This window comes from Trichomycterus rosablanca, chromosome 27 (assembly GCF_030014385.1).
Source record: "Trichomycterus rosablanca isolate fTriRos1 chromosome 27, fTriRos1.hap1, whole genome shotgun sequence".
NCBI classification, from domain to species: domain Eukaryota; kingdom Metazoa; phylum Chordata; class Actinopteri; order Siluriformes; family Trichomycteridae; genus Trichomycterus; species Trichomycterus rosablanca.
In genome coordinates, this window is record NC_086014.1 from 1,244,711 (window position 1) to 1,270,221 (window position 25,511).

Consider the following 25,511-nt stretch of genomic DNA (forward strand, 5'->3'; position numbering starts at 1 on the left):
TTGTTTAGTGCTGAAACAGGACAGGATTGGTGTCCCAATACTTTTCTCCATATAGTGTAAGTGCAAGTTCTGATCACAGGCTGCAGAAACCATGAAGTTATTTGTTATTCAGACGTACAGACGTTTTAAATCCAGAGTTGGACGTCTAGACTCCAGGATGCGTCGTGAACCGCTCACCAGCCTCCACCCTAAAAGGAGCCTTTCGGCTCTTTCTGCTTAAAAGCTGATGGAAATTATGCTCATTTGTCCGGGAATGAATTCGGCCCGCCTCAGGTACTTACCCTCGACCCATTCCATTAAAATGCAAATCAGTTCGGAGCTTAATGTGTCTGGAATTGCATCAGCTGAAGGGGTTTCCCTGAGACGCGCTGACTTCATGTGTATAAAAGCACCATTAGGATCTAAAATGTGAGCTGGATCGGCACTTTCACCCCATATAGAGCCAGTAGCAGTGCTTCTCTAAAATATAAGGTGGATCTTTTTTTTTTCCTGGCGTCGAGCTTCTCGAGCTGTTAGAAGAAGCGAGGTGAATGATTAGCGTTACCTTCTTGTCTTTTCATTGGTGCTTTGATTTCTCAGCGGTGCGGTGAAGCCCGGGAGGTACGGGTCACATTCTGGTTCCAGGGGCTCGCCTATTTAAAAAGCTATTTGTGTTAAAGTATTAGTTAATAAAGTATTTATTATTGTATTATTATTATTATTATTATTATTGCATTAAAAAGACAGGAGAGGAAGCTGGAGGTGTCATGATGAGGTGAAGATGCTGAGATTCTCAATAAGACTGAAGAGGACGGACAGGATTAGGAAAGGGGACAGATTGAGATGGACTGAGCATGTGCAGAGGAGGGGTGAGAGCTCTGTCTGAAAAGGGGTGCTGAGGCCGTCAGGATCAGGGTTCCGTTAACATCTCACACCAGCCAATCAGAAGCATCGAAACTACAATCCTGGTGCAGTCAGAGAAATGACTTTTGGTCAATTGAGTTGCACAATTTTGAATTCATGTGTTTCAGATAAAATTATATAAAGTTACAGCTATAAAAATGAAAAGTATAAAGATAAGATAAAATAAACAGACAGAAACATAATACCTATTTTTGCTTTAAGTGTCTCACGTGTGTTAAACATGTCATTAAAACCCAAATAAAAAAATAAAAAAATTAAACAGTACATAGGGTCTGAAATCGGGCGATTTGATTGGACGCTAGACGTCGAACCGTGCACTTCAGCATGCCTGCAGCGTCGGGACTAAAACACGCCTGTAATGAACTCCGGTGTCCTCCAGTGTTTCCAGTTTAAAGAGGCTCAACTTTTCTCATCCATCAGGCTCCATCTATGAACCGCTCAAGCTGTCCATCCTGCACAGAGAGGACGAGCCTCTGTGGGAGATACTGGACCGCTTCTACAGCGCAGGTACGACCTCCTAAATCTCCCTAAATCACATCAATAACACTCACGACTCATGATGCACCAGTATAACCATGTAGAATACGGGCCGTTCCGCCGAATCAGTGCCATGTCCGTCCCCAGGACATTATATGTTTAAAAGTCGATGAAAATGCATTTTGAAATTGAGCAAAGGATATATAATTTAAAACGTTCATAAAAACCCCTATAACACTGAATAAATAGTATTTTTTCTGTCCCCTCTCTCTAACACGACACTTTACAATAAAATATAATAAATATAAGAGTAAAATCTGTCAGAAATCCTTTTATCCTGCAGTGTTTGTTGACTCCAGATCCCATCGATGTTTTTAATCTTTATTTTCCATCAGAAATGTAGAATAATGTGGTTAAAATCCATGTTTTAGTCCCTCAGTCCTGTTACCCTCACATATTCATCCTTCTGATAATAAACATGTGGAAATATTCTCATCAATCAGCTCACATTCTGAACAGAAATGTTTATTATCTGTATCTACTGAAGGTCACGGGAGGAGCATTAGTAGGTTCTTCCTTTTTTTTCCCCCTGTATGTTTGATAATATTGTAACTGAGAAGATTCATCTCCACGTTCATTCCTGTTACCTACATTTATTATAAAAATACATTTCTTGATAAATCACTAGACTGTGCTGAGTGTTCTGGTGCTTTTAGCATGTTCTCCATGCTGCTATATTTAATGTATGTACTAATTCTAGGTTAAAACGCAGTCCTGTTACTCATATACGGCTCATCTTCCACTTAGAAACCTTGTAAAATGAAACAAAGGTGCCTGAGATTCGACCCAAACACAATCTGTGTAGTTAAGTGTGTGTGTTACTAGATTCAGTGTTGAACACACAAATAGCCCAGTGGGGAAAATGATGCCAGCCAACTACTGCTACGATCCAGGGTTTGAATCTCAGCAGTATGTCATGCTATCAACCGTCCGGGCGTCCACACAGGTGGCTGACCCATGCCAAATCAAGTTCCCTGGTAGCCGTATCTGTCTGTTCGTGCCTCCGATGCCGATTATGGAAGCGACGGCACTGATTTGCGGCCTGTGCGTTCTGTTCCGGCCTCGTCTCTCCCCCGTTCTGAATCGATACCCCTACGTCTTCATTCAGCATCCAACCTTCAGCCGTCCGTCTTTCTCCGTCCGCTCTCCCGCTATTAACTTCCTGAACTGTCAGCTCTGTCCGATTTATGATCTTCCTCTAATGCCAGGCGTCCAATAAATGGAGATTTAGCCGAGGCGGAGGAAGGAACTTGTGCTTAGTCTGTGTGTACGGAGAGCCGGCGCGCTCGATACGACCCGCATTATTGAGATTAGACCTCTGTCATGTGTACGGCGCTGGGGAAAAGTATTCGCCCCGAATAATGCAGATTTAATGTAAATAAATATATATAAATAAATAAGGGAGGAATGAATAAATCTCCTGCTTTCATTCGTGGGCTTTCTGTTAGGAGGAAATGATCCTCTCCGGTACGTCGGTGTGTGTATGTGCAGTATTAGCAGCTGATTTAGAGCTGCATTATACTGATAGATGATCAAAGACACACTGACTGCCGTGCATTTGCATCTAGAGTGCTCGCATATTTTTCTTACTTCAAAGACCTCTCTCTCGCTCTCTCTCTCTTTCTCTCTCTTTTTTTTCTCTCTCTGCTCAGGTATCTCACATTTTGTATAATTTACAATCAATACGTCTGATGTTTTTAAGCTGTATGGCCAAAAGTATTGCGACAGCCCTTCTAATTAGTGAATTTATGCATTTCCAGCACAGCACTCGCTTACAGGGGCGATAAATCAATAATATAAAGGAAATTCAATGCGTCTGACTTTGCAGCAACAGTTTAGGGAAGGCCTCTTTGCATTTAAGCATGATTGTGTTCTATGAAGCGTCCTGCACAGAACCCTGATTTCACACCACTCAACAGCTCCGGAATGAACCGGAACACCGACTGAGACTTTCTTGACCAACGTCTGCTGACTGAATGGGCACAAATTCCCACAGACATAATTCAATTCATAGTCTTGTGAGAATCCCTCTCAACAGAGCGGCTGTTCTTCTAGCTGAAAACATAACATAGACGTCACTTCATGTTTTTAGGGCAGTTGTAGCCTAGTGGTTAAGCTATTGGACTAGTAATCGAAAGGTCGCTGGTTCAAGCCTCACCACTGCTAGGTTACCACTGGTGGGCCCATGAGCAAGGTCCTTAACCTTCAATTGCTCAGACAATATACTGTCACAGTATTGCAAGCAGCTTTGGATAGGTGCGTCTGCTAAATGCCGAAAATGTAAAAAGTATATGTTTTTAAAACGGCCATACTTTTGGCCATATAGCGAACGAGGCACACTGCATAGCTAATTGTAAAACGTCTTATTTACGTTCATTTTGTCATTTTTGATTATTAATTTATGTTATGCTTCCAGCACTTTCTGTTTCACATAATTAATGTTCCCAGGATCCTACGCTTCACGTGTTCTGTGTTCCCCAGGGTTCTGCGTTCTTATATTCCTGAGCTTCGTGCTTTCAGAAACACATGTCCTGCTCCTAGGTGTCAGTAAATAAAGAACAGAACTGTACATGCTTGTACTGACTGAATCTATGGCTCCAGCAGAATTTAACCCCCCCCCCTCTCTCTCTGCTAGTGAAATGCACGATTCTGAACTACCAGAGTCCCACCACGGGTCTGTTCCCGGTCAAAACCTGCTCAGAATGTAAAGAAGCCAAAGTGCGAGATTCACTTTACTGTGCAGCCAGCGCCTGGGCTCTGGCCCTCGCTTACAGGTGAGAGTGAGAGTGTGTATGAACGTTATATAACCTGTCGTAGGTCTACTGGGGATATATGTAGGATATATGTGTAGTCACGCCAGCCCACCATCGTTCTATTGGCCGGTCAGACGTCTATGCAGGCGTCCATCGACAGGTTCACTTGTAAGTGCGCTCTCAGTGCTGGTCCCAAACCCGGATAGAAACATGAGGGTTGTGTCAGGAAGGCGTTTGGTATAAAAACTGCCAAATTAGGTATGTGGACCAGGATCAGCCGCTGTGCCGAGCCCAAATACGATAGCAAAAAAAAAAAAGTGGTATATATAAAAATAAAAAATAAATATATAGTAATAAAAAATAATACAGTATATACACTTTAAAATTTATAAAGTTATTATTATATAAATTTAATAAATTATAGAAATATGTGAAATATAATTTATAATTATAATAATAATAATTTAAGAGATTTCTAAGATTATTATGTATTAATAGGATATAATAATAAGTCTTTATTTATTAAATTTATACAACGAAACTTTGTTTGTAAGCTCTCAGTTTGACCAGCAGCAATAATAAAATGAAAATAAAATATATAAAATATTAAAATAATAACTGTATAATAGTCTAATTCTATAAATATATTAACTTTATTGTACTGTATATTATAATGTTATTAATATTTATTAAATGATAGCTAATAGGTATTAGTAGTTATTATAATAAGGTACTGGATTAGTGGTCAAAAGGTCTGGCAGGTTGCTTCTGTTGGGCCCCTGAGCAAGGCCCTCACCCCTTAATTGCTTGCATTCAAATCAGTCCCAGTTCTAAGTCACTTTGGATAAAAGCTTCCCCTACTAGACGAAAATGTAAACGGGTCCGCATGTGCAGTGCAGTGATACGTCAGAGCAGATGTGCAAACACCTGGGGCCAGTGGATCAGTGGACGTTCCATTTAGCGGTAAATTACAAACACCGCTGTGCATGTCAGTGCGATTATAGAGTGTGGATAAACTAGTGTGTGTGTGTGTTTTGTGTGTGTGTGTGTGCAGACGGATTGATGATGACATGGGTCGCACACACGAGCTGGAACATTCGGCTATTAAATGCTTGCGGGGGATTCTGTACTGCTACATGCGGCAGGCTGATAAGGTAAGTGTGTGTGTGTGTGTGTGTGTGTGTGTGTGTGTGTTTGATAGAAGTAAGATATTAGAAAATGTGCAATTGATAACAGCACCAGGGGTGACACGGTGGCTTGGTGGGTAGCACAGGTTCTGGGTTTAATTCCCAGGTGGAGCGGTCCATGTCCTTTCTGTGTGGAGTTCTTCATGCATATTCGTGTCATTGTGGTGTGTGTGGTGTGTTTTCGGCTGAAGCTGTTATACCCGTTGTGGGAGGTGGAAGTTAGGGGGCGTATGAGAGGGTTCCCACTTGCTTATTAACCCTCTCATTCATCCAGTTATTCTCACCAACACACTGCTGAACCTGCCACAGTAAATAAAACGCAACATGCCGGAAAATACGGCCCGAAATTAACGATGTAAATACCTGCAGTTTTATTCTAGTAGTCCAATTAGCAGCTGTGTGTTTGTTCTTTTCTTTACGATGCTAACACCACACGTTCAGCGCTTGTTAAAGCGCATTAAAACCATCGGCCGAGGCGATACACCCAGGCTGGCTGTGATCCCGCCTCAGATATCATTCCACTGAATTTACTCCTGACCTCCCTGACCCGATATGTCCCAATATTAAGGATTTTGGTGTATTCCAATGTTAAGATATTAACTTCTTATATACAGTATATTTTAATTTGAAAGTTACAGTATAGTTTAACGTTACAGTTAGTTTAATGTTACATTACAGTAGTCCTGTATATTCCAGAGCTGTAAATAATGAAAATATCAGCTGTAGGTTTAATTTAAAAGCTTTAGTGTAAGTGGAGCTAAACTCTAAATGAATTGCCCTTTAAAACGCACACTTAGAGTAAAGTGCTTTGGCCTGGCATTTCCATTAAAGGTAAATTTACACACACACATACACACACACACACACACACAGTTTTACAATACATGTAGATTTATGTATGAAGTTCATTTAAAGGTCATCTTCGTTAAGCTAGCTTCATTAGAGTCAGTGGTGGTCTGCTTATGACTCCAATATAATGAGTTAAAGCTGAGTCCTAGCAGCGGGTATCTTACTTTCTAAGACACCGCAATGCTCATTTCACTATAGGATCAAAGATTTGTTGTTTAATAAGTTCATTTAAAATATCTCTCCTCAGAACACCTCCCAGTGTTCTTGCTAGTGGATTGGCTGCTTTAACCCTTGGTCTGATTAACCATTTGAGTCTAAATACCTGGATAAAAATAAGCTATATTTAAATAATCATGTTTGAGCCGCATCTACTCCTCGTTTGACGTGTGTTAAACTCAAAAATATTGCTAGATGACCCTGTGGTTTTAAGAAAACAGCCTTTCTAACCTATACTGTATGCACTAGTATAAAAATATTAATAGTTAATTGTTGGTATAGTCCCAAGAAACTACATTATTAAACATTAAACATTATTTTCTTGGTGAGACCATTAAAGGGTGCCAGTGTGTGGTACTGATTGTAAATACCATAGATAAGAGTAACATGTCTGGTATAGATTGGTGTGTATCTGACCCAGAGGGACGGAGAGGGGGATTTTAAGTAGGCAAATCATTTTAAGCAGTGTAAATGTGATCGGAGCTTATGTTTATGGTCAATGGAAAGGTCAATGCATAGCATTACGGTCAAGTACGACCTATTCTTGAGCTGCGTCCTAGTGAATAATCAGGAATGCCATATAGACAAATTGTTCCTGGGCTAAAATGACCTACAACACAATGCATATACGGCATATACGGTGGTCCAGTGGTGGTCACTTTGCCCTGCAGTCTTTAAGTTTTCATACTGAACCCCCAAACTGCTCCTTTGTGCCTGGCACTACAGTGTGGACCACGATGCCCTTCCTCCACTGTAGAATGCCAGGTAAGCAAAGATTTAATGGCATGGTTGGAGATCCAGCGCAGCCCTAACCAGGATGAATCTAGTCTGCTGCAGCATCCTCGTACTAAAAGCCGGAGAGTGACACAGCAGCACGAGCCCAGAATAAATAAATCAGCTTGAATTAATGAGGCTGAAAGTGCTATAAATATATACGTGCACCGTAAGCGTCCGTGATGCTGCGGTAGAGACGTCTCTCTGGCTTCTGGAGGGTTTCTGCTCCGGCAAACAGCCCGTATAGAGTCGGCTCCGACTGCATTATCGCTCTCTAACATCACTCTATCATCTTCTATTAACGTAATGCATCTCTCACGGCCGCGCCTATTCCGTCTGCGCCTGGGCTCGCACGTTAACTCGGGCCACGTCGCCTCCTAAATAAAATATCAGTCGTTTATGATTCGATCGCTCGTGATCACATCAGCATCATCACCTGCAGAACTGTCATGGTTATATAATGCACGAGTCGTGTATGAGTAGTGCTCGGTGTGAACCACATAGGGGGTTCTGTTACGAAGGAAATGCCTACAAATGCACAATTTGGACAAAAGTATTGGGACGCCCCATCTAATCATTATGAAGTTCATTAGTTTCAGTCACAGCAACTGAAAACAGGTGTAATAAATCAGTGATATAATGGAAGGAAATGTCATGCTTCCACCATTAAGTGTCCTGCACAGAGCTCTGGAATGAACCGGAACACCAACTGAGATTTTCTTGATTGACATCAGTGTCAATACATATAAAAATAACCATCATAACTTGGTCAGTTGTAGCGTAGTGGTTAAGGTACTGGATTAGTAATTAAAAAGTCGCTGGTTTAAGCTCCAGCACTGCCACGTTGCACTGTTGGGCCCTTAAGCAAGGCCCTTAACCCTCAATTGCTTAGACAATATACTGTCACAGTACTGCTTTGGATAAAAGCGTCCTTCTCTCTTTCTCTCTCTGCATCATCCCCTCGTCTCCGTTTTTCAGGTGGAGAAGTTCAAGCAGGATCCGAGTCCGTACACGTGTCTGCACTCTGTGTTTAACGTCCACACAGGAGACGAGATCTATACCTACGATCATTACAGTCACCTACAGGTACTCACACACACACACACACACACACACACACACACACACACTCTCTCCTCATTAGCACTCTGTACACAGCCGTGGGTCTCTGGCTTTTCCTCCTGACGTTTGGAGGGAGTGATTAGAGGAAAGGGCATCGTGTCAGTGAGGTGCTAATGATTCACCTGCTTCCTCTGAGACCCCGTCTCATCACACACTGTAGATTAGATCCAGAACTGTGTGTACTGTGTGTACTGTGTGTTATGAAGAGGATTGAATTCCATTACTGAGTGTTTTATTTGGATAGAAATATAATTAAGGGGAGGTGTTCGGGTTTGAGAGTCGACTTTAGGTTTAGTGCACGGACGAATCAGCAGGTACGTTTGTGTTTGGATTTTAGACGCTACACAGACCAAAAATGTGTGGCCACCCGATATTCCAAACAGAAAGTGTGGGCATTAGGCCGTAATCCGCTAGCACACCAGTGCAGAGATTCTAAGCTCCCGGGTTCGAATCTCGGCCGTGCTACCGGTCGGCTGGGCGCCCATTAGAAGACACAATTGTCTGCAGCAGACAGAATTGGCCTCCAGTCTGTTAGGTGGGAAAAGACTGGACTAAGGGGTGGGGTGGGAGAGCACAGAGATCAGGGTGTGGACAATCTCATGGCGTGGCCGACCACATGCACAAATCCACCAAGGAGGAGGTGTGATTTTGGAGAACAAGCAGCAAGCGTCAAGTCTTACCTTATTTTTTTCGCATTATGAAGCACAAAATACGATACCGAAGCGTTTTGTCTGCACAGCTAGTGACCTAATGATTATTTGTCGGTAAAACAATTGTTTTAAACATTATTATTTACGTTCAGGTTATTATAAGTAAATAAATACTTATTTTTCTCTTCCAGATCGATGCCGTGTCTCTTTTCCTGCTCTACCTCGTGGAGATGATCTGCTCCGGTCTCCAGATCATCTACAACACCGACGAGGTAAACAGAACCAGCCACCGTATGCACAGATTGGCAGGGCCGCGCGGTACTGGTGTAGGTGGCGGCCGTCCAGGTGTCGACGTGCTTCGATACGATAAGTCAGGTGTTGTGGTGTCTGCGCGGCGATGTCAGGAGGGAGACGAGCGCTGCCAAGAAAACATGATCCGCTGCCAAAACGTCGCCGGAAGCAAAATCGTGCCTGGAGAGTTCAGCCAGGATATGATTTTATACGCGGATACGTTCAGTAATTCTTTAATTGTGTGATTAAACGGGCGTGTCTTATGATGTTTTTGGTGGGGGTGTGTAAATTACCAGAAGGTACGGTGCAGAGTGGATCCTGGTCCCATCTCTGACCATCTAATCCTGGAGAAAACAGGATTCTGAGGAGCCCATGTCCAGTTCTGATGCCTGCCTGCCCATTGTGAGTGCCCACTGAGCTTATACAGGCCGGTCACGATGCATAATCATCGATAATTTCTATGTATGATAAGAAAGTGGAGAAACGTCCGGCGACAGTGGCGACCATACACAATCCAAACCATTTAGGGTTAAGGGTCTTGCTCAAGGGTCCAACAGTGGCAGGCTTGTGATTACTAGTCCAGTTCCTGGACCGCTGAGCTCCCACTGCCTGGTATTAATTAATACTCGTTTAATCTGATGCTCATTTCCCTCTCTGGCCCAAAAACACTGAAATTCATTAATTCTTAATTTTTTTTTTACCTTTATCTGAGTGAGATTTACTCGGTGCACTGTGGTGTGTAAAACCATCGTATATAAAATAATTGTGACTTTTATTCATTCTCTTATCCACAAAACAAGCCTCTCTCTCTCTCTCTCTCTCTGAGAGCCAATTACAGTTTACACCTCATCCGATCCACCGTCCTCGCCCCTCCGAGCTCACGCCCGGCCGAAACAACTTTTATGGGATTTTGTGCTATTTGCTCAGCAGATTTTAATTGGCCTGCTTAAGTAGCGCCCACTGGGAAGCCGAACGCAATTTAATAAGCGCGGATGTGAAATCGCCGAGCCGGTCCGGCCGTTTATTAACGGCTAACCGAGCAAACGAGGGCAAATTAGGAGATTTAGTTATTCCTAAACAGCACTTTGTATTAATCGCTTTTTTTTTGTGCGGCCTCATTATGGAAGTGCCGGCTGTGGATTTAATGCCAAAAACTCACGATTAAAAGTTAAAATGTGCGAGCGCAGCACTGCAGAGCGTTCGAAATCACCAGCCTGGTTGAGCCTCTATGCAAACACCCTAAGCGCTGGGTACGCTATACGGAACCGAACACTGGCAGGTGATAAGAAGCCTTTGTCTTGGACACGGTCGGAGGGTGTGTGTGCTGATCCGGCTCTCCTTGATAGGATGGGGGTCGTGCAAGCAGCAGCGAATTCACGGCTGGGAAGTGGAAATGACTAAATCGTCACAAAAAAGTGGTTTATACACCTTATGTACCAAAAAAAAAAATTCTGCTGAGGAGGGCTGTGGACCGATGCGCCTCATCCGATACGCTTGCTGCCGTCTACCGCTTCTTTTTACCTGCTAGAAGTGGCATCATTTCTCATCTGCCATCTACGATCCACCACTGCTTATGCAGGCAACTTCATCGCCCAGCATCTAAACTGTTGTCTCTCCCCCCTACAGACACACAGCCATTCCTGGGTCTGTGTAGATGCCCGGCTGGTTGATAGCACAGCTGTTAAATAGTAAGGAACTGTGAAACATGAGACGTGTGTGTGTTCGTGTGTGTGTGTGTGTGTGTAGGTGTCGTTTATCCAGAACCTGGTGTTCTGTGTGGAGAGGGCCTACCGCGTCCCAGATTTCGGCATGTGGGAGAGAGGCAGTAAATACAACAATGGCAGCACGGAGCTGCACTCCAGGTGAGTGAGTTTTCTTTTCATGCAGGTTTGAGGTTCAGCGCTGCTACCAACCTGGTCGCGTGCCCTGCTGACTCTTTACAGGGTTCCTTTCCATTCCCAAAATCCCCACATGTACCCTGTATCCTCTTGACTTCTCATCTAAGCTCTAAAAGCTCTTTTTCGTTTTGATGACTGTCATGCACCCCATCAGCCACCCAGCCAGGGTCTCACAGAGAGGCGTATAGCGTACGGAGAGTCACAACCCTGAATCAGTCATGCAAGCACTTTGACCGTCCTCACCACAGACAGTCTGTCTGTGTAGGTGTCCGGCCGGTCGACAGCTTAGATCAGGGTTTTTTCAAGCATCACAAGCAGTGCATCTTACTCTCTTTGAACAAGATGTAACATAAAGCCTCCACAAGGGGGCGCTCACGTACACGTTTATTTATTTATTATTATTTTTCTCTAAGACCTATTTTTTTCGGCTCACGAAGACCCTGTGGACTGACCGCGCTCCCTTTGCGCCCCTTTTCTCTCTGTAAAAGCGCTACCACGCCCGTTTTAAAATGCACATCGATACTCGGCCGTTCGGTATCGATTCGCGTCCATCGGCTCTTTCTTATCTCTGTAACCCAGCGCCCGATCACCGAACCAATTAGAGAATCGAGTGGTGCGTTTAGCTGAAAGAAAAGGTCGCGTTTAACATTTCTGACAAAAGGGGGGAACAAGTCGGGAAGGAAATTGCAGAAAAATAGACTAGATCAAAGCAGAGGTCATGCCAAAAGTATTGGGACGCCCCTTCTAATTATTGAATTCATGTGTTTCAGTCACAACAACTGCTAACAGGTATAATTATATATAATATATGTTGTATATAACCGCGTGTAATATATAGCAGTGCAGTCTTTGCAGAGTGACTTTCAGTAACGTCCCAATACTTTTACAGTCTAAGCAATTGAGTGTTAAGGGCCTTGCTCAAGGGCCCAACAGTGGCAACCTGGCAGTGGTGGGGCTTAAACCAGCGACCTTTCAATTACTAGTCCAGTACCATAACCGCAAGGCTCCAACTGCCCACCTATCAGCTCTGGAATGAACCAGAACATCATCCTCATAATCCTCTTTTGATTGAATGGGCACAAATTCCCACAGACGTACTTCAAACTACTTTTTAGAATCTGGACTGTAATGTCGCTCTATTTTAATAGCATTGGTTTTTGAAACAAGCTCACGATCAGGCGTCCAGATACTTTTGACCCTACAGTGAACACGCCCCTGTTTTAAAATGCAGATACAGGATGGGCGCGTTTGTTTGTTATTTTTCAGACTGTGTGAGTTCGTTAGCTTTAGCATCCTGTATGAATCAGCAGAATCTTCCCTAACGCGAGCGTGATGAACGAGCGCCGGGGGCGCGCAGGGGGTGCGCCGAGGCACCCAGCGGGCGGGAGAGTCCGGGCAGCGCTCCAGCGTCTGGAGAGTGATAAATGTGGCTGCTCACTTCCTAAATCATCACGCCGGAGACCCGAACAAAGCTAGCGACGGTCGTATCGCTAGCGCGCGGGTCGTCGCTTTTATACTTGCGCTCAGACGGTGCCAGATTTCCCCGAGCGGAAGCCCTGGTCCTTTCAGCGGCTCCGAGGCGTCCTGCGTGACGTGAATTTCAATTCACAGCGACGCTCAGACTTTGCTACACCGCGGCCTGTGGTATAGATAGGCTGCTGCTTTAACGTGGTCAAGGTCACGGTGGTTTCTGAACCCTGGAAACAGCGTCAATGCCAATACTCTTTTGACTGATTAGGCACAAATTCCCACAGACGTACACAAGGCCCCAGGATGGTTTGGCGTCCTGTATGTCCTGTATGGGTGTGTAAAAAAAAAAAAAAGTGTAAAAGAAAATGTGTGTGTAAAAATAGGAGCGTAAAAAATGAGTGTGTAAAAAATAGGAGTGTAAAGAAATGGGTGTGTAAAAAAAATAGTGTAAAAAATATAGTTGTGTAAAGAAAAAATAGGTGTGTAAAAAAATGGGTGTGTAAAAAAATAGAAGTGCAAAAAATATAGTTGTGTAAAAAAAGAAATAGGAGTGTAAAAATAGGAGTGTAAAAAATGAGTAAGTAAAAAAATAGGAGTGTAAAAAAAAAAGAATGGACGCGTAAAAAATTAGGAGTGTAAAAATATGGTTGTGTAAAAAAAAGAGGAGTGTATAGAAATAGGAGTGTAAAATTATTGGTGTTTAAAAAATATATTAGTGTGTAAAAAAATTATTGGTATGTAAAAAAAAATATGGCTGTGTAAAAAAAAAAAAAAAAAAAAAAAAAAGTTTGTAAAACAAATACGCTGGGTAGGCGGAAGCTAAAATAATCTAATAAATCAGCCTTGCTCCCAGTAATTCCCACGAAACAAACTAGTCCCACTGTGACCCTGACCATAAATCAGTGGTAAAGCCTAAGGAAATGAAACACAGACCCCCCCCCCATATTTTCTTTTTTAACAACTTGATTCCAGGATGATTTGAGCTCTCACCTCCCCCTCGCTTTATTTTCTCGTGATCTGCTCTCTGACACCTAATCAATATCGTTTTGTAAAATCTCACGCTTGATTTCAGTCCTAACCATCCAGAACCGATCCTGAATCCTAAACCACCTTCTAAATCCTAAACCTCCTGACCGCTCATTGATTTTACTCCACTCGGCTCACTCGTGGACGTCCTCGCCGCCGCCTCGTTCCTGCTCGGGTTGTTCAGGAGAAAGCCGTGATGGTAGACGCTGCGATGCGCTTTGTTCAGCTCCAAGAAGAAAAAAAGAACAAAAAAAAAGGCCGTGTGAGGATCGGAGCGTTTAACGGCATCGATACCCAGAACAAAAGACGTACTTGTGTTGAGCGAGCGCTCAGAAATAGCCGGGTCACGCCGAAAATCGATCACCGCCGCTCGTCTGTTCTTGTCTTGCAGTTCTGTGGGACTCGCCAAGGCGGCACTCGAGGCCATCAACGGGTTCAACCTGTTCGGGAACCAGGTGGGTCGAGTTGATTCTTTATTGTTAAAACTTTAATGATCTCTGATTTAATGTCTTTTATTATAATATTACAGGATGGTGAAATAATACCACACATTTCTGTTCTTTATTTGTATTTGAACTGATTTGCGGCGGCAGTTTGGGCGTCTTTGTGTATCGGAGCAAGATAAATGGTTTGCAGTGTTTGCTGAGACTTACAGTACTGTGACAGTACACTGTCTAAGCAATTGAGGCTTAAGGGCCTTGCTCAAGGGCCCAACAGTGACAACCTAGCATGGGTGGGACTTGAACCAACAACCTTTTGATTACTAGTCCAGTACCTTAACCACTAGGCTACAACTGCCCTTCAGAAGTTCTGACTCTGACGGAGCAATGGTAACTAAGTGGTTAAGGTACTGGACTAGTAATCAGAAGATTGCTTGTTCAAGCCCCTGCACCACCAAGTTGCCACTGTTGGACCCTTGAGCAAAGCCTTGCACTGTAATAAGCTACAATTGTAAGTCGATTCGGATAAAGAGCTCCTTACTTTGATTTAACGGACTAAATCTGGAAAGCCGAATGTCCGGTCTGATTGTTGACCGAGCATACCGAGTCTCTCCCCGGTACGATCTCCGAGACTGGTCCGGGTTCCGGCGCCACCTTGGTTTGGCTCGGTGTCTGGAGCAGTAGAGGAGGTGCAACTGGGTAATTGGATATGACTAACAGATACGACTTATTAGTGTAAAGCTGTCGGTTGACGACTCGAAAGCCCTTCATGGTCTGACCCAGGTCTTCAACTTTGGGATGAATTGAAATGCAGACTGTGAGCCAGGCCTTCCTAATATGCTTTAATGGTTGAGGGACAGTCAATCCCTGCTGTCATGTTCCAATATCTAGTGAAGAACCTTCCGGAAGAACGAATGCATAGCCTGTGTGTATTGATTTTGGAATGAGCTGTGTGAGCTGTGGAGGTGGGGGTTCTAATTCACCTCCCACACTTGCCTGCTCATGCTGTACTTATAGGCCACTACACCACACACTCGTGTAAATCATGGCTGTTACGAAACCTCGTCCGGCGGGAGAGCCGCGTACAAGCCGGCGAAATCTCAGCGGGTCTGAAGCGGGCGGGGCGGTATAAACGGCGCCGTGCCCTGCGCTGACCCAGTGAACTCGCAAACGGCAGTGAAAAGCTGCGTAGCGCCGGATGCCAGTGGAATCATGGGAGTTTAAAACCTCTCAGCTCGGTTCAGGCGCTTGAATCGTGTGTGTGGGGGCGGCAGGGTTCAGTTTGATAAAAAGCTGCTGCTGTTTGTTCTTTCTGATCTGGTTAAACTCTGCCAGACGCTCCGAACGTCGCGGCTTTTACACGCTGTACAGCCAAAAGTATTTGGACGCTTTTTATAAGATTCATCAGTCAGTCAGATTACTAACAGGTGTATGCGCAGCGCTTTGGGCGACTTTGTTCTAGTAAAATGAAATCCTGATGCTAATAGGACATTGGGCGCTATGCGTCTTCAATGCCAGGGCAAAAGTATGGGGCACAACCTTTTTTCTATATGCATGGCAGTGCCAACATGCTCAAAGCTTCTTTAAGTAAGAAAAAAAAGGTTTGCAGTGTTTGCTGGGAATGAATTTGGCCCTTGGTTGGCGTATTTGTCTCCGCTCCAGGACCTTCAGGGGTGGGTGGGCTGAACCTAGAAGATCTGACTCTGACAGAGCACTGGTAGATAAGTAGATAAGGTACTGGACTAGTAATCAGAAGATTGCTTGTTCAAGCCCTACCACCACTGAGTTGCCACTGTTGGACCCTTGAGCAAAGGTCTTGCCCTGTAATAAGCTACAACTGTAAGTCAATTTGGATCAAGTCTTCTTAACCCTAATGATGACAAAGCTCATGTTAATGCCCCATCACCACCAAGTTGCCACTGTTGGACCCTTGAGCAAAGCCGTAAGCCTTTAATTGCCTGAACTGTAATTAGGAAATCATGAAGTGCAGCAAACACGCAGCACAAAAGCTAACAATTAGGATTCCCTTTCTCGTTAGTTACGTTAGCTTTGTACCCATACCCATACCCATTGATTGATTGGGTACTTTTGGAGTAAATTAAGGACATTGTTGTATTGAGCCTGATCTTGTTCCTCAGTTCGCTTTATTTGAAGACTGCACAAACGATCAGAGCTCGTGAATCGCAGGATCTTTCTTTCTTTTTTTTGAGTCAGGTGATGTTTTTTTAGCCGATGCGGCGACTCGGACTCCCCGCGGGACGGTTATTCGCTCTTTTCGTGCCGCGTGTGAATGTTTATCATCATTCTTTGTGAAGAGTAAATGTGTCTGAGTCACGACTGTTCCTCTTCGCCGGCTCACACTGTAACACCCTTATAAATTGAAAATGCTGCCAGCCGCTGCGGTGCCCGGGCGACGCTGTAGAACCCAGACCTGCTTCTGAAAATACCATCGCTATAACATATAACAGCTCAGGATTCAGTCTGAGAGTATTTCCTCTGGGGGTTTTGTCCGATTTAATCACGACTGAGCCTAAAAGCATTACATCCATCACTTTGTGGTCAGTGCTGGGTTATAAATGGTCACTAAGCTTGCGATGAGCCCGAGATGGAAACCCGCTATCGGCAGACGCAGATGCTCTTGGGCAGCTTCCAGACTTAAGCACCAAACAATCATGCTTTTGTGTGTGTGTGTGTGTGTGTGTGTGTGTATGCAGGGATGCTCCTGGTCGGTGATTTTTGTGGATCTTGATGCCCATAATCGTAACAGACAGACGATGTGTTCTCTCCTGCCCCGCGAGTCCCGCTCTCACGTAAGTCACATTGCGTTTAAGACACCATGGTGCCTGGGTGGCACAGCGGTAAAGCATCTAGAGCTTGTTAGCCGTGTGTCTATACGTACGATGATTGGCTCGTCCAGGGGAGGGAGGGTGTTAGGGATTTTTTATAGCTGCTGAAACTATGACCTCTACTGGCTGAACGGTGGCACTTGCACAGAGATGCGGGGTAATTGGGTAATGTGGGTCCAGTCTTGTGCAGGTGAAAAGATGTGTTACTGCACAGGTGTCAGAGGGCGGGCGTGTGTTAGTTTTGGCTGAAAGTACAATATGGGTAATTGGATATGACTAAATCGGGAGGATATTTGGAGCCCTCGGTTACATATGTGTGCGTTATTTGTTGGTGGGGATTCTGCTTGAGAACTGGTGGTCTAATGAAGTGCAGTGTGTGACTCTCTGTACGCGCTACGGATCTCCGTGGCTGATCTAATAAAGCAGACTTCACGTGCTAGTCTGCGGCTCTCCTCGGCCGGGGAAGCGGAACATACGACTGTGTTTTTGGTAAGCTCTTGTCTGATGTGTGGGTGTAGAACACAGACGCCGCCCTCCTGCCCTGCATCAGCTACCCCGCGTTCGCTGTGGACGACGACGCGCTGTGCAGCCAGACGCTGGACAAGATCGTCCGCAAGCTGAAGGGCAAATACGGCTTCAAACGCTTCTTACGGGACGGGTACAGGACCGCCAACGAGGACAAGAACCGCCAGCACTACAGACCTGCAGAGATGAAGGTGGGTAGAGCCTTTGCATGGTAAATGAGTACCAATAACGGGACGAATGGGAAGAACTACCGGGAGCAACGTATCAGAAGGACCGTCATCATCCAGCTGCATCCAGTGGTGTTTTTTTTACCCTATTTTTACATTTGCAGTCACAGTGCTGTCGGCCGGCTGGGTGTCTACACAGACGGAACAGGGATTCTCGAATCCCTTGATAGACTAACATCCTGCCCAGGGTAATTCCTGGTGGAAATGTACCCACCACAACCCTGACCATCATAAAAAGTTTGGCATGGTTCTGAACTCCCCAAGTCCTACCGGTCGACTGGGTGCCCCCTAGTGGGCATAATTCGTAGTGCCTGCAGCAGACAGAATTGGCCTTTAAAGTCTGCAGGGGGGGGAAAAGACCGGACTAAAGTGGGCGGGGTCTTCAACACTGGTTAGTAGCCCAGAGTCTCCAGCAGCGGAGGACGAATTGACCGAATTGTGCCAAGACCAGGGTGACTTCCCAGAAAGATGTAGAAAGCTGGCATCGCACGCCAGCGGAAAAACGGTCCGGACCAGGTAGCCTGGCACCACGGTTATAAGAGAAGCAGGTTTGCCAAACCTGTGAGAGGGAGAAACCGTGATGTATAGAGAACCTTCCACCTGGAGCGAATGAACACTCACAAGGTGCAAGAGAAGCTGACACGTCAGTCATCTGCGCCTCCGTGCCCCCTCTGCAGGCCAAATCGGACACATCGCCGAGCTCATTCAGCAGATTTTAAAAAGAGAATGTTACCCATAATGCTCATTCCGGGTATTTAATCGTGCACGATTTAAAATTCGGTGAATATATTTATTAAAGAGCAGCGAACAGCGGAGGATCAGTCTGATCCCGCCGAGCTACGTGAGTGAGTTATTCGGCAGCTCGACACCAAACACGGAGTAAATCAGCTCGTTAGCCGGCGCACTTGACCTCCCGGAGTTAACGAGCTCACGTTTAACAAGGGGCGAGAAATTGGGCGAGGGTGTAGAGCCCGGAGCTCGATCGTGAGGAGAAACCGAACTGCCGTCTTAAATAAAAGGGGCAAAGTCGCAGAATAATGCTTAATTAATGGGGGTTTTACATTCGACATCCTTCAGTCGAGCTCTGTGGCTCGTGTGATGTAAAGCTTGCTTGACTGTGGACAGTGTCACTCACGTTTGATCAGCTTCTATTTCACAGCATACTTGTTTCTTGCTGAATTTTGGAATACTGGAAGGTTGGATGTTTTCTCTTAGCATAGGGAGACAGCTTTTCCCCTGATCCTGCTGAGAGACCACTGTTCCATGTACTTTTTTTTAACAGGAACAGTCAGACTACCTCTATTTATATGGGCATAGAGAAGTCAAAGAAGGAAGTATTCTGGTAGTTCCCAGTTTAAATCAAGTCGGAATAATAACATATATTTATCCTGATCAGGGTCGTGGCGGGTCCTGTTCTCCCAGAAACACGGGGCACAGGACAGGAACACCCCGACACAGGGCGCCAGTCCGTCACCCATAGCCACAACATAGCCAATCATGTCTGTGTAAGAGCCCAGCCTATGTGCATCTCCAAAAGTATTGGGACGCCCCTACAGGTGTAATAAATAAGTGATATCAAGGACAGGATATGTCTCCTTTTGCAGCAACAGGTTAGGGAAGGTCCTCTTTTATCCCATAAAGAACTGCTTTGGAATGAAGGCTTTCTCGACCATCATCTTGTGACTAAATGGGCACAAATTCTCACAGACGTACTTCAAAGTCCTGTGAGAAGCCTTGTTGTTATAGCTGAAAAGGTCACATAGAGGGGGATGTCCGACAAGCTCATGGTCAAGTGTTCGAATACTTTTGACCACATAGTGTGTTATAAATCTTATATATTTATATAGGGGTGTCACAGTGGCCTTATAGCAAGAAGGTCCTGGGTTCGATCCCCAGGTGAAGCGGTCCATCCTTTCTGTGTGGAGTTTGCATGTTCTCCCTGTGTCTGTGGGTTTCCTCCGGGAGCTCCGGTTTCCTCCGGGGTGGTGGTTGAGAAATCACGATCGTGTCTCGACAGTCGTGCTGCTTGAGGAATAAATGGAGACGACATTGACCGCTGACCTCCGCTCATCTCCTCTGATAAGACCCATCTGTTTCTCTCAATAAATCATCTCCGCCTCGGCGCTGCGCCGCGACTTTTAGATTGAGCGGTAAGCGGTGCCAGGTGCTGGTGGCTTTAGAAGGAAGGTGTGAAGGACCCTCAGCAGTGGGGTTTTATCTGCTGCGGGCTACGGGCGTCGCCCTGCGTATGGAACTGGCGAAATGAGGCTGATAAACCTAAACAAAATGTCAGAGATTTGCGAGGACAAGCTGGACGATCGTGCATTATTCATCTGTTTAATCATTTACTGTCTGTTTTACCACTTTATCCTGGTCAGGGTCGCAGTGGGTACAATTCACTTGGCAAAAAACAGTAACCACCCTGGACAGGTCGCCAGTACATCACAGGACACACACACTTGGACTGTGGGAGGAAACCGGAGCTCCCTGACTCCACACAGAAAGGACCCGGACCGCCCCACCTGGGAACCTTCTTGCCGTGCCTCCTGTCCTGGGTATTAGCCAGAGCGAATCGATCCTGTAGATCCTGTCAGATGTTTCTGAGTTGATTCAGTTCTATACAAGAGATATAATATCTGGAGCGCCGGGGGGAAAAGAGCCCATTATAAAGAATACATGCCCCCTCTGATACATGTGAAATGATCACCAGTCGGTCTTGGCTTCCCACACAGACTCGCTGAGCTCTGTGTGATTCCCCACCCAGTTGTAGCCTAGTGGTTAAGGTACTGGACTAGTAATCGAAAGGTTGCTGGTTCAAGCCCCACCACTGTTAGGTTGCCACTCTTGGGCCCTTGAGCAAGGCCCTTAACTCTCAATTGCTTAGATAATATACTGTCACGGTACTGTAAGTCGCTTTGGATAAAAGCGTCTGCTAAATGCACAAAATGTAAATGTCAGTGTCCCCAACCCTACTTGCGCAGTCGTCCGTACCAGTCCCAGAGATCAGGTCGTGCCAGTCCTCAGTCACTCGGTCCAGGTGGTTTGTCTAATTCCGGTTCAAATGTGCCAGATTGAGGCCAGTTAGCGCTCCGAGCGATGAGCTCTTCACTCGGATTCGGTTTTCGGCCGTGGATTAATCAGGTTATTTCCTCGTCATCGCCTCCAGCCTGCCCAGTTTCAGACGAGCCGCACCAGCGATGCGAGACCAGTCCAATTAAGTCCTTTATTTCATTACGCCATAATCTCTCCGTTTCCTCCTCTCTCCTCCTCGCAGTCGCTCCGCCTGAGATCGCCGGCTGAGATGGCAAATCTTAATTGCGTTCGGTGTGAGGTTGATCGACACTGTGATGGCTTTTCAGAAGGGTTTTGGATCAGATCTCACTGCTGGAGAATCTAAACAAGTTCTAAACATCCAGGGTGCGGCTAATCTGCTCACGCTGGCGGCTCCTCAACTCGATCAGGCCACGTGGAAACGTGGTGGGCGCAACACCGGGCAGATAGATTTCTCTTCGTTCTGCGTGACCACCCACGCGAATCCCGACGTGATTTCAGATCCCGACGTTTCGTTTCGCTCGGCGCCGTGTGATCCCGCCCCGCTTAAAAGATTTGAGCAAACTAAAAACGAAAGCCGGAATCATGTCTGTGAAATAGATTCGCCACCGCGACACGTTCCAGCGTTTATTTCTAACCCGCGCGGCTCAGCCCCGAAGCCCCGCGACCTTTTAATGGAGTTTCGAACTCGCTGCTGATGAAATGATTTATACGGAGCCGCGCCCGGGGAGCGCCTTCCAGCTCACCTTACAATAAAATAAAGTCATAATTTTTATAATCTGTTTCTCTCCTTGAACTGTGTTGGTTTATTTATGAACTATGTGGGCAAAAGTAATGGGACACCCCTTCTAATTTTGGAATAAGTGTATTTTAGCCACAAAGAGTTCTAACACTGGTTCCAGTGGGGGACACTGGGTGCAGGGCTGGACCCTTCAACCCTGGACCATGTTTTTGCCCTTCCAAAATGCCCTTCCCCAACCTGCTGCCTTAGATTTGGGAGCATATACTTGTAACCTGGTAATTAAAGGTGTCGCAGAGGTCTGATGCACAAACCCGCCACCAGTATGATCAGAGTTCAAATCTCAGCTGTGGTATAGACCAGCCAGGCGCCTACACAGGCATGATTGGCGGGGATCCCCCTGCTGGCCGATCAAAGCATTTGCAGGAGCAGTGTGTGACTCCAAGTACGCTATACTCCTGCCCAAAGCAGGTGAAAAGGAGCGGTAGATGGCATCACGCATGTTGGATGGGGCTCTTAGCAGTCTGCGATCAAATAAATAAATCAAATAGGCGTCCCTATACTTTTGAACTGGTTCATTTGTATGTGCTTATTTATAGAATAAACAACCAGTATTTTTTGCAACCCTCCTATTATTATCCAGGCTTGGGACCTGCACTGACAAGTGCTCCTCCCAATGGCTAGGCTGTTTCCGTCTGTGCAGACGCCTGACTGGTCGATAGCGACACTCAGATTCGAACCCTCGCTCCCCGGATCTCAGCAGTAGTGTTTTGTTTCTGTGCTCTAACGTCTCTCCCGTCTCTTTGTGCAGCTTTTCGACGGAATCGAGTGCGAGTTTCCCATCTTTTTCGTTTACATGATGATCGACGGTGAGTCTGAACACGTTTATCTGCAGCGCTTTATTTATATTAAATAAAACAGCGTTACCGTGGTGATTAAACTCGTGTTGTGGTGTGTAGGTGTGTTCAGGGGGAACCAGGCTCAGGTGAAGGAGTACCAGGACCTGTTGCAGAACGTCATCTTCCAGTCCTATGAAGGTCGTTTACATCAGTATTGTTATAAATACATTAAATACACGTGCACGTAGAGACTATACAAGCACTAACTGTAGACCGTCTGGTGTTTCATACACATTATCGACCCTAATTTATTGGATGGGGTATTCATTAATAGGAAGAAATACCAGATATTTGACTTGTGAAGCATTTTCAGGGTCTGGTGTTGTATTAGTATGTGTGTTCTAGGTACAGCAATGTTGTTGGGATCTTTAAACACCCAGACATCACTGCTGGAATGAGAAGAGAGAACCAGTTATTATGATCAAACAGCAAAAGAAGGTGTACATTACCATACATCATGTTTGATAGACATTATATGATCTAAAGTATTGGGATGCCCTTCTAATTTTCACGTTCAGGTGTCCAAATAATTTTGCCCATACAGTGTACAGTAACATGACAGACCTTAGAAGCTCAAGAGATGAATTAATCTTGTGTCTAAGTGTATCTTAAAGGGCATTGAACTCATACATCCCTGGTTTAGAATAATTAAATACGTACATCGAAATAAATCGAGTGTTTTTTGGGATTTTCCAGGCCACGTCGTCATCCCGAAGTACTACCACGTTCCTGCAGACTTCGTGGATGCCGAGCAGAAGAATCACGGCAGCCAGAAGCGTTTCCCGAGCAACTCTGGCCGAGATGGGATGCTGTTCCTGTGGGGTCAGGCTCTGTATAACATCGCCAAGCTGCTCGGTCAGTGTGTGTGTGTGCGTGTGTGTAGTGTTAAGGTCAGAGTCAGTTCATAAAGCCGTCGTCAGGGGTGTTCAGTCATTCACGCGGCGATTAGCATGCCGCTCGCGCATCCTCCCACAGAGCGCATTTCAGAGCGAGTGCATTTCAAAGCGCTGCGGAGGAGGACGAGGACGAGGAGGAGGACGAGGTGTTTCCGCGAGAGAACAGATTTAGAGGACGAGGACGTGTGTTTGCTAAATACAGCCACTGTGTTTGAGTAGGTGCGTTACCTGCTGTACAGAAGCTAGCCAAATTATTAGGCACACCTATTAAAGAAACTCAAGCGGCTCATCTTTTATGGGATACTGATCCTCATGGGAGGAATTCGAGTGTTACAGCAGCTCCAGCACAGTAAATGTAGTTCGAGTACATAAACAAGAGTGGAATTAAATAAAAATAATGACAATTACTGTTATACAGCAGTATAACACATTACAACTATACGAGAAGTCACTTTATATACTATATACTGTATATATACTATATATACATATATGTGTAGTATGTAATGTAAAGTCAAGTGCAGGAAAAAGGTGGGGGAGAAAGATGGGGGGGGGGGGGGGGGGCTTGCCAGTGTGAGGACAGTCTCTATATTATGCTATTGTTATCTAATTAAGCACAAATTCAGAAGAGCGGCCACTGTTATAGCTGGAAAGATCACACACTGAGGTCACTCTATTTAATACCTATGTTTTTAATAGGATGTCCGACAAGCTCAAGGTCAGGCGTCCATACATTTTTGGCTATATAGTGCACATACAGTATTTGTCATTGGCTATTTAATGAGCTGCACCTACCATGTAGCTGTGTGGATGTACAGTTACTATCTGTTGCTACCCTGTTGCTACCCTGTACACCGCTGCTACCCTGGTCACATTCTTAAGGTCACCCTAAATAAAAACCCGCCAATAAATAACACCTCATGTTGTTTACAGATGTTTTGTTTTACTTGCTCTTTTGTGGTGTATTTTTAGTGGACGGTCTGATCAGCCCTAAAGACATCGACCCCATCAAGCGCTACGTACCCAGTCAGGACCAGAGGAACGTCAGCATGAGGTTCTCCAATCAGGTAAAAGCATTCAGACACACACGGTTAACACACACACACACACACACACACATCTTGTAAAAGGGAAAGAAGCCCTAACGTCATCAAAGTGTCAATATGAGATGAATCTGCATTAGTGTGGAATAAACGTCCACATGTATCTGTGTTTATCCGGATTTTCCTCCCTGTTTCACTTTTAAACTTGTGTTACAGCTTGAGCTTCTGTAAAATTGTGTCCAAAACGCGTCTGGTTTAAAATAAAGCTTAACAAGGTCACAGGAGCACTAAACTTCTCTTCATTATTACTGCTCATAAGTTCTCTCTCGCTGTTTTAGTACAATAAGTCACGTTAAGCTTTGGTAGTATGGCCTGAGTCACTTTTACCGGCTTGTATCAAACAGTTCGTCTCATTGGAGGAGCTTTGAAAAGGTCAGCGGACGGCAAACTGGGTCAAAATGCAATCAGGTGAACTGCACAGTCAGTAGCTTCTTTACTGTTCTGGCCTTCTCGTACACCTGCTCAGTGGTCGTCATCTTCCTCCACTAGATTTTCAGTGATTCTTAGCAGTGACACTGAGCTCGCTGGAAAATATATTATTAACTTTAAAGCTAAATTGAAAGTCAGACGCTCATTCCCGGACTGGAATAACGATAAATAATATTTCCCTCTTATTTTCCGTTTCTCTCGTTTGTTTGTTTGCTTTTTTTCGTCTCTTTTCTCTTTTTGTTTTTCCGTCTGTATGAGCTGAGTCACGTGCCCCAGGAGAAGCTTCGAAGCGCATTTCGTGTGTAAACACTGTTATTAAATTGTAAAAAAAAAGACACGCCTCCGCCTCTCGGAGAGAATAGCAGTTTATTAAAATGTCACTATTTTAAAGTACAGTGATGAAAAATGCCGGAGACGTGCAGGAGGACGGGAATGATTCGGCAGTCCGGCGGGATTACACGTCTATAAAAATACTGTTATCCGAATATCGTTCATCATCTCGACGTGAGCGTTCTCAACCGGAAACCCAACCGCGATTTAATGGAGGCGTCAGGAAGAGTTTCAGTAACGATCACATCTCAGCAACATCTGTCTGTAAGGACTTAATCAAATCCTAATGACTGATTAAAAATCTTCCTACGCTGTGAGGTAATTAAAACTCATGGCTGCTAATATTAGCA

The 25,511-nt window shown here is 45.1% G+C and overlaps 1 protein-coding gene across 5 annotated transcripts in view; it reads left to right on the forward strand.

The window, feature by feature from the left end:
* Positions 1 to 25,511, forward strand: part of phkb (phosphorylase kinase, beta) — a 48,976-nt gene that overhangs the window by 3,044 nt on the left and 20,421 nt on the right. For 3 of the 5 annotated variants that reach the window (XM_062989764.1, XM_062989763.1, XM_062989765.1), the window contains 13 exons: positions 1,324 to 1,410; positions 4,076 to 4,214; positions 5,248 to 5,347; positions 8,198 to 8,305; positions 9,183 to 9,263; positions 11,029 to 11,144; positions 14,068 to 14,131; positions 16,831 to 16,926; positions 17,481 to 17,678; positions 22,316 to 22,373; positions 22,464 to 22,541; positions 23,100 to 23,258; positions 24,272 to 24,366. In XM_062989764.1, coding sequence (XP_062845834.1) covers positions 1,324 to 1,410; positions 4,076 to 4,214; positions 5,248 to 5,347; positions 8,198 to 8,305; positions 9,183 to 9,263; positions 11,029 to 11,144; positions 14,068 to 14,131; positions 16,831 to 16,926; positions 17,481 to 17,678; positions 22,316 to 22,373; positions 22,464 to 22,541; positions 23,100 to 23,258; positions 24,272 to 24,366 — 1,379 coding nt within the window. Of the gene's footprint in view, positions 1 to 722; positions 849 to 1,323; positions 1,411 to 4,075; positions 4,215 to 5,247; positions 5,348 to 8,197; positions 8,306 to 9,182; positions 9,264 to 11,028; positions 11,145 to 14,067; positions 14,132 to 16,830; positions 16,927 to 17,480; positions 17,679 to 22,315; positions 22,374 to 22,463; positions 22,542 to 23,099; positions 23,259 to 24,271; positions 24,367 to 25,511 lie in introns of all 5 variants that reach the window. The other 2 variants (XM_062989762.1, XM_062989761.1) reach the window with 1 other exon arrangement.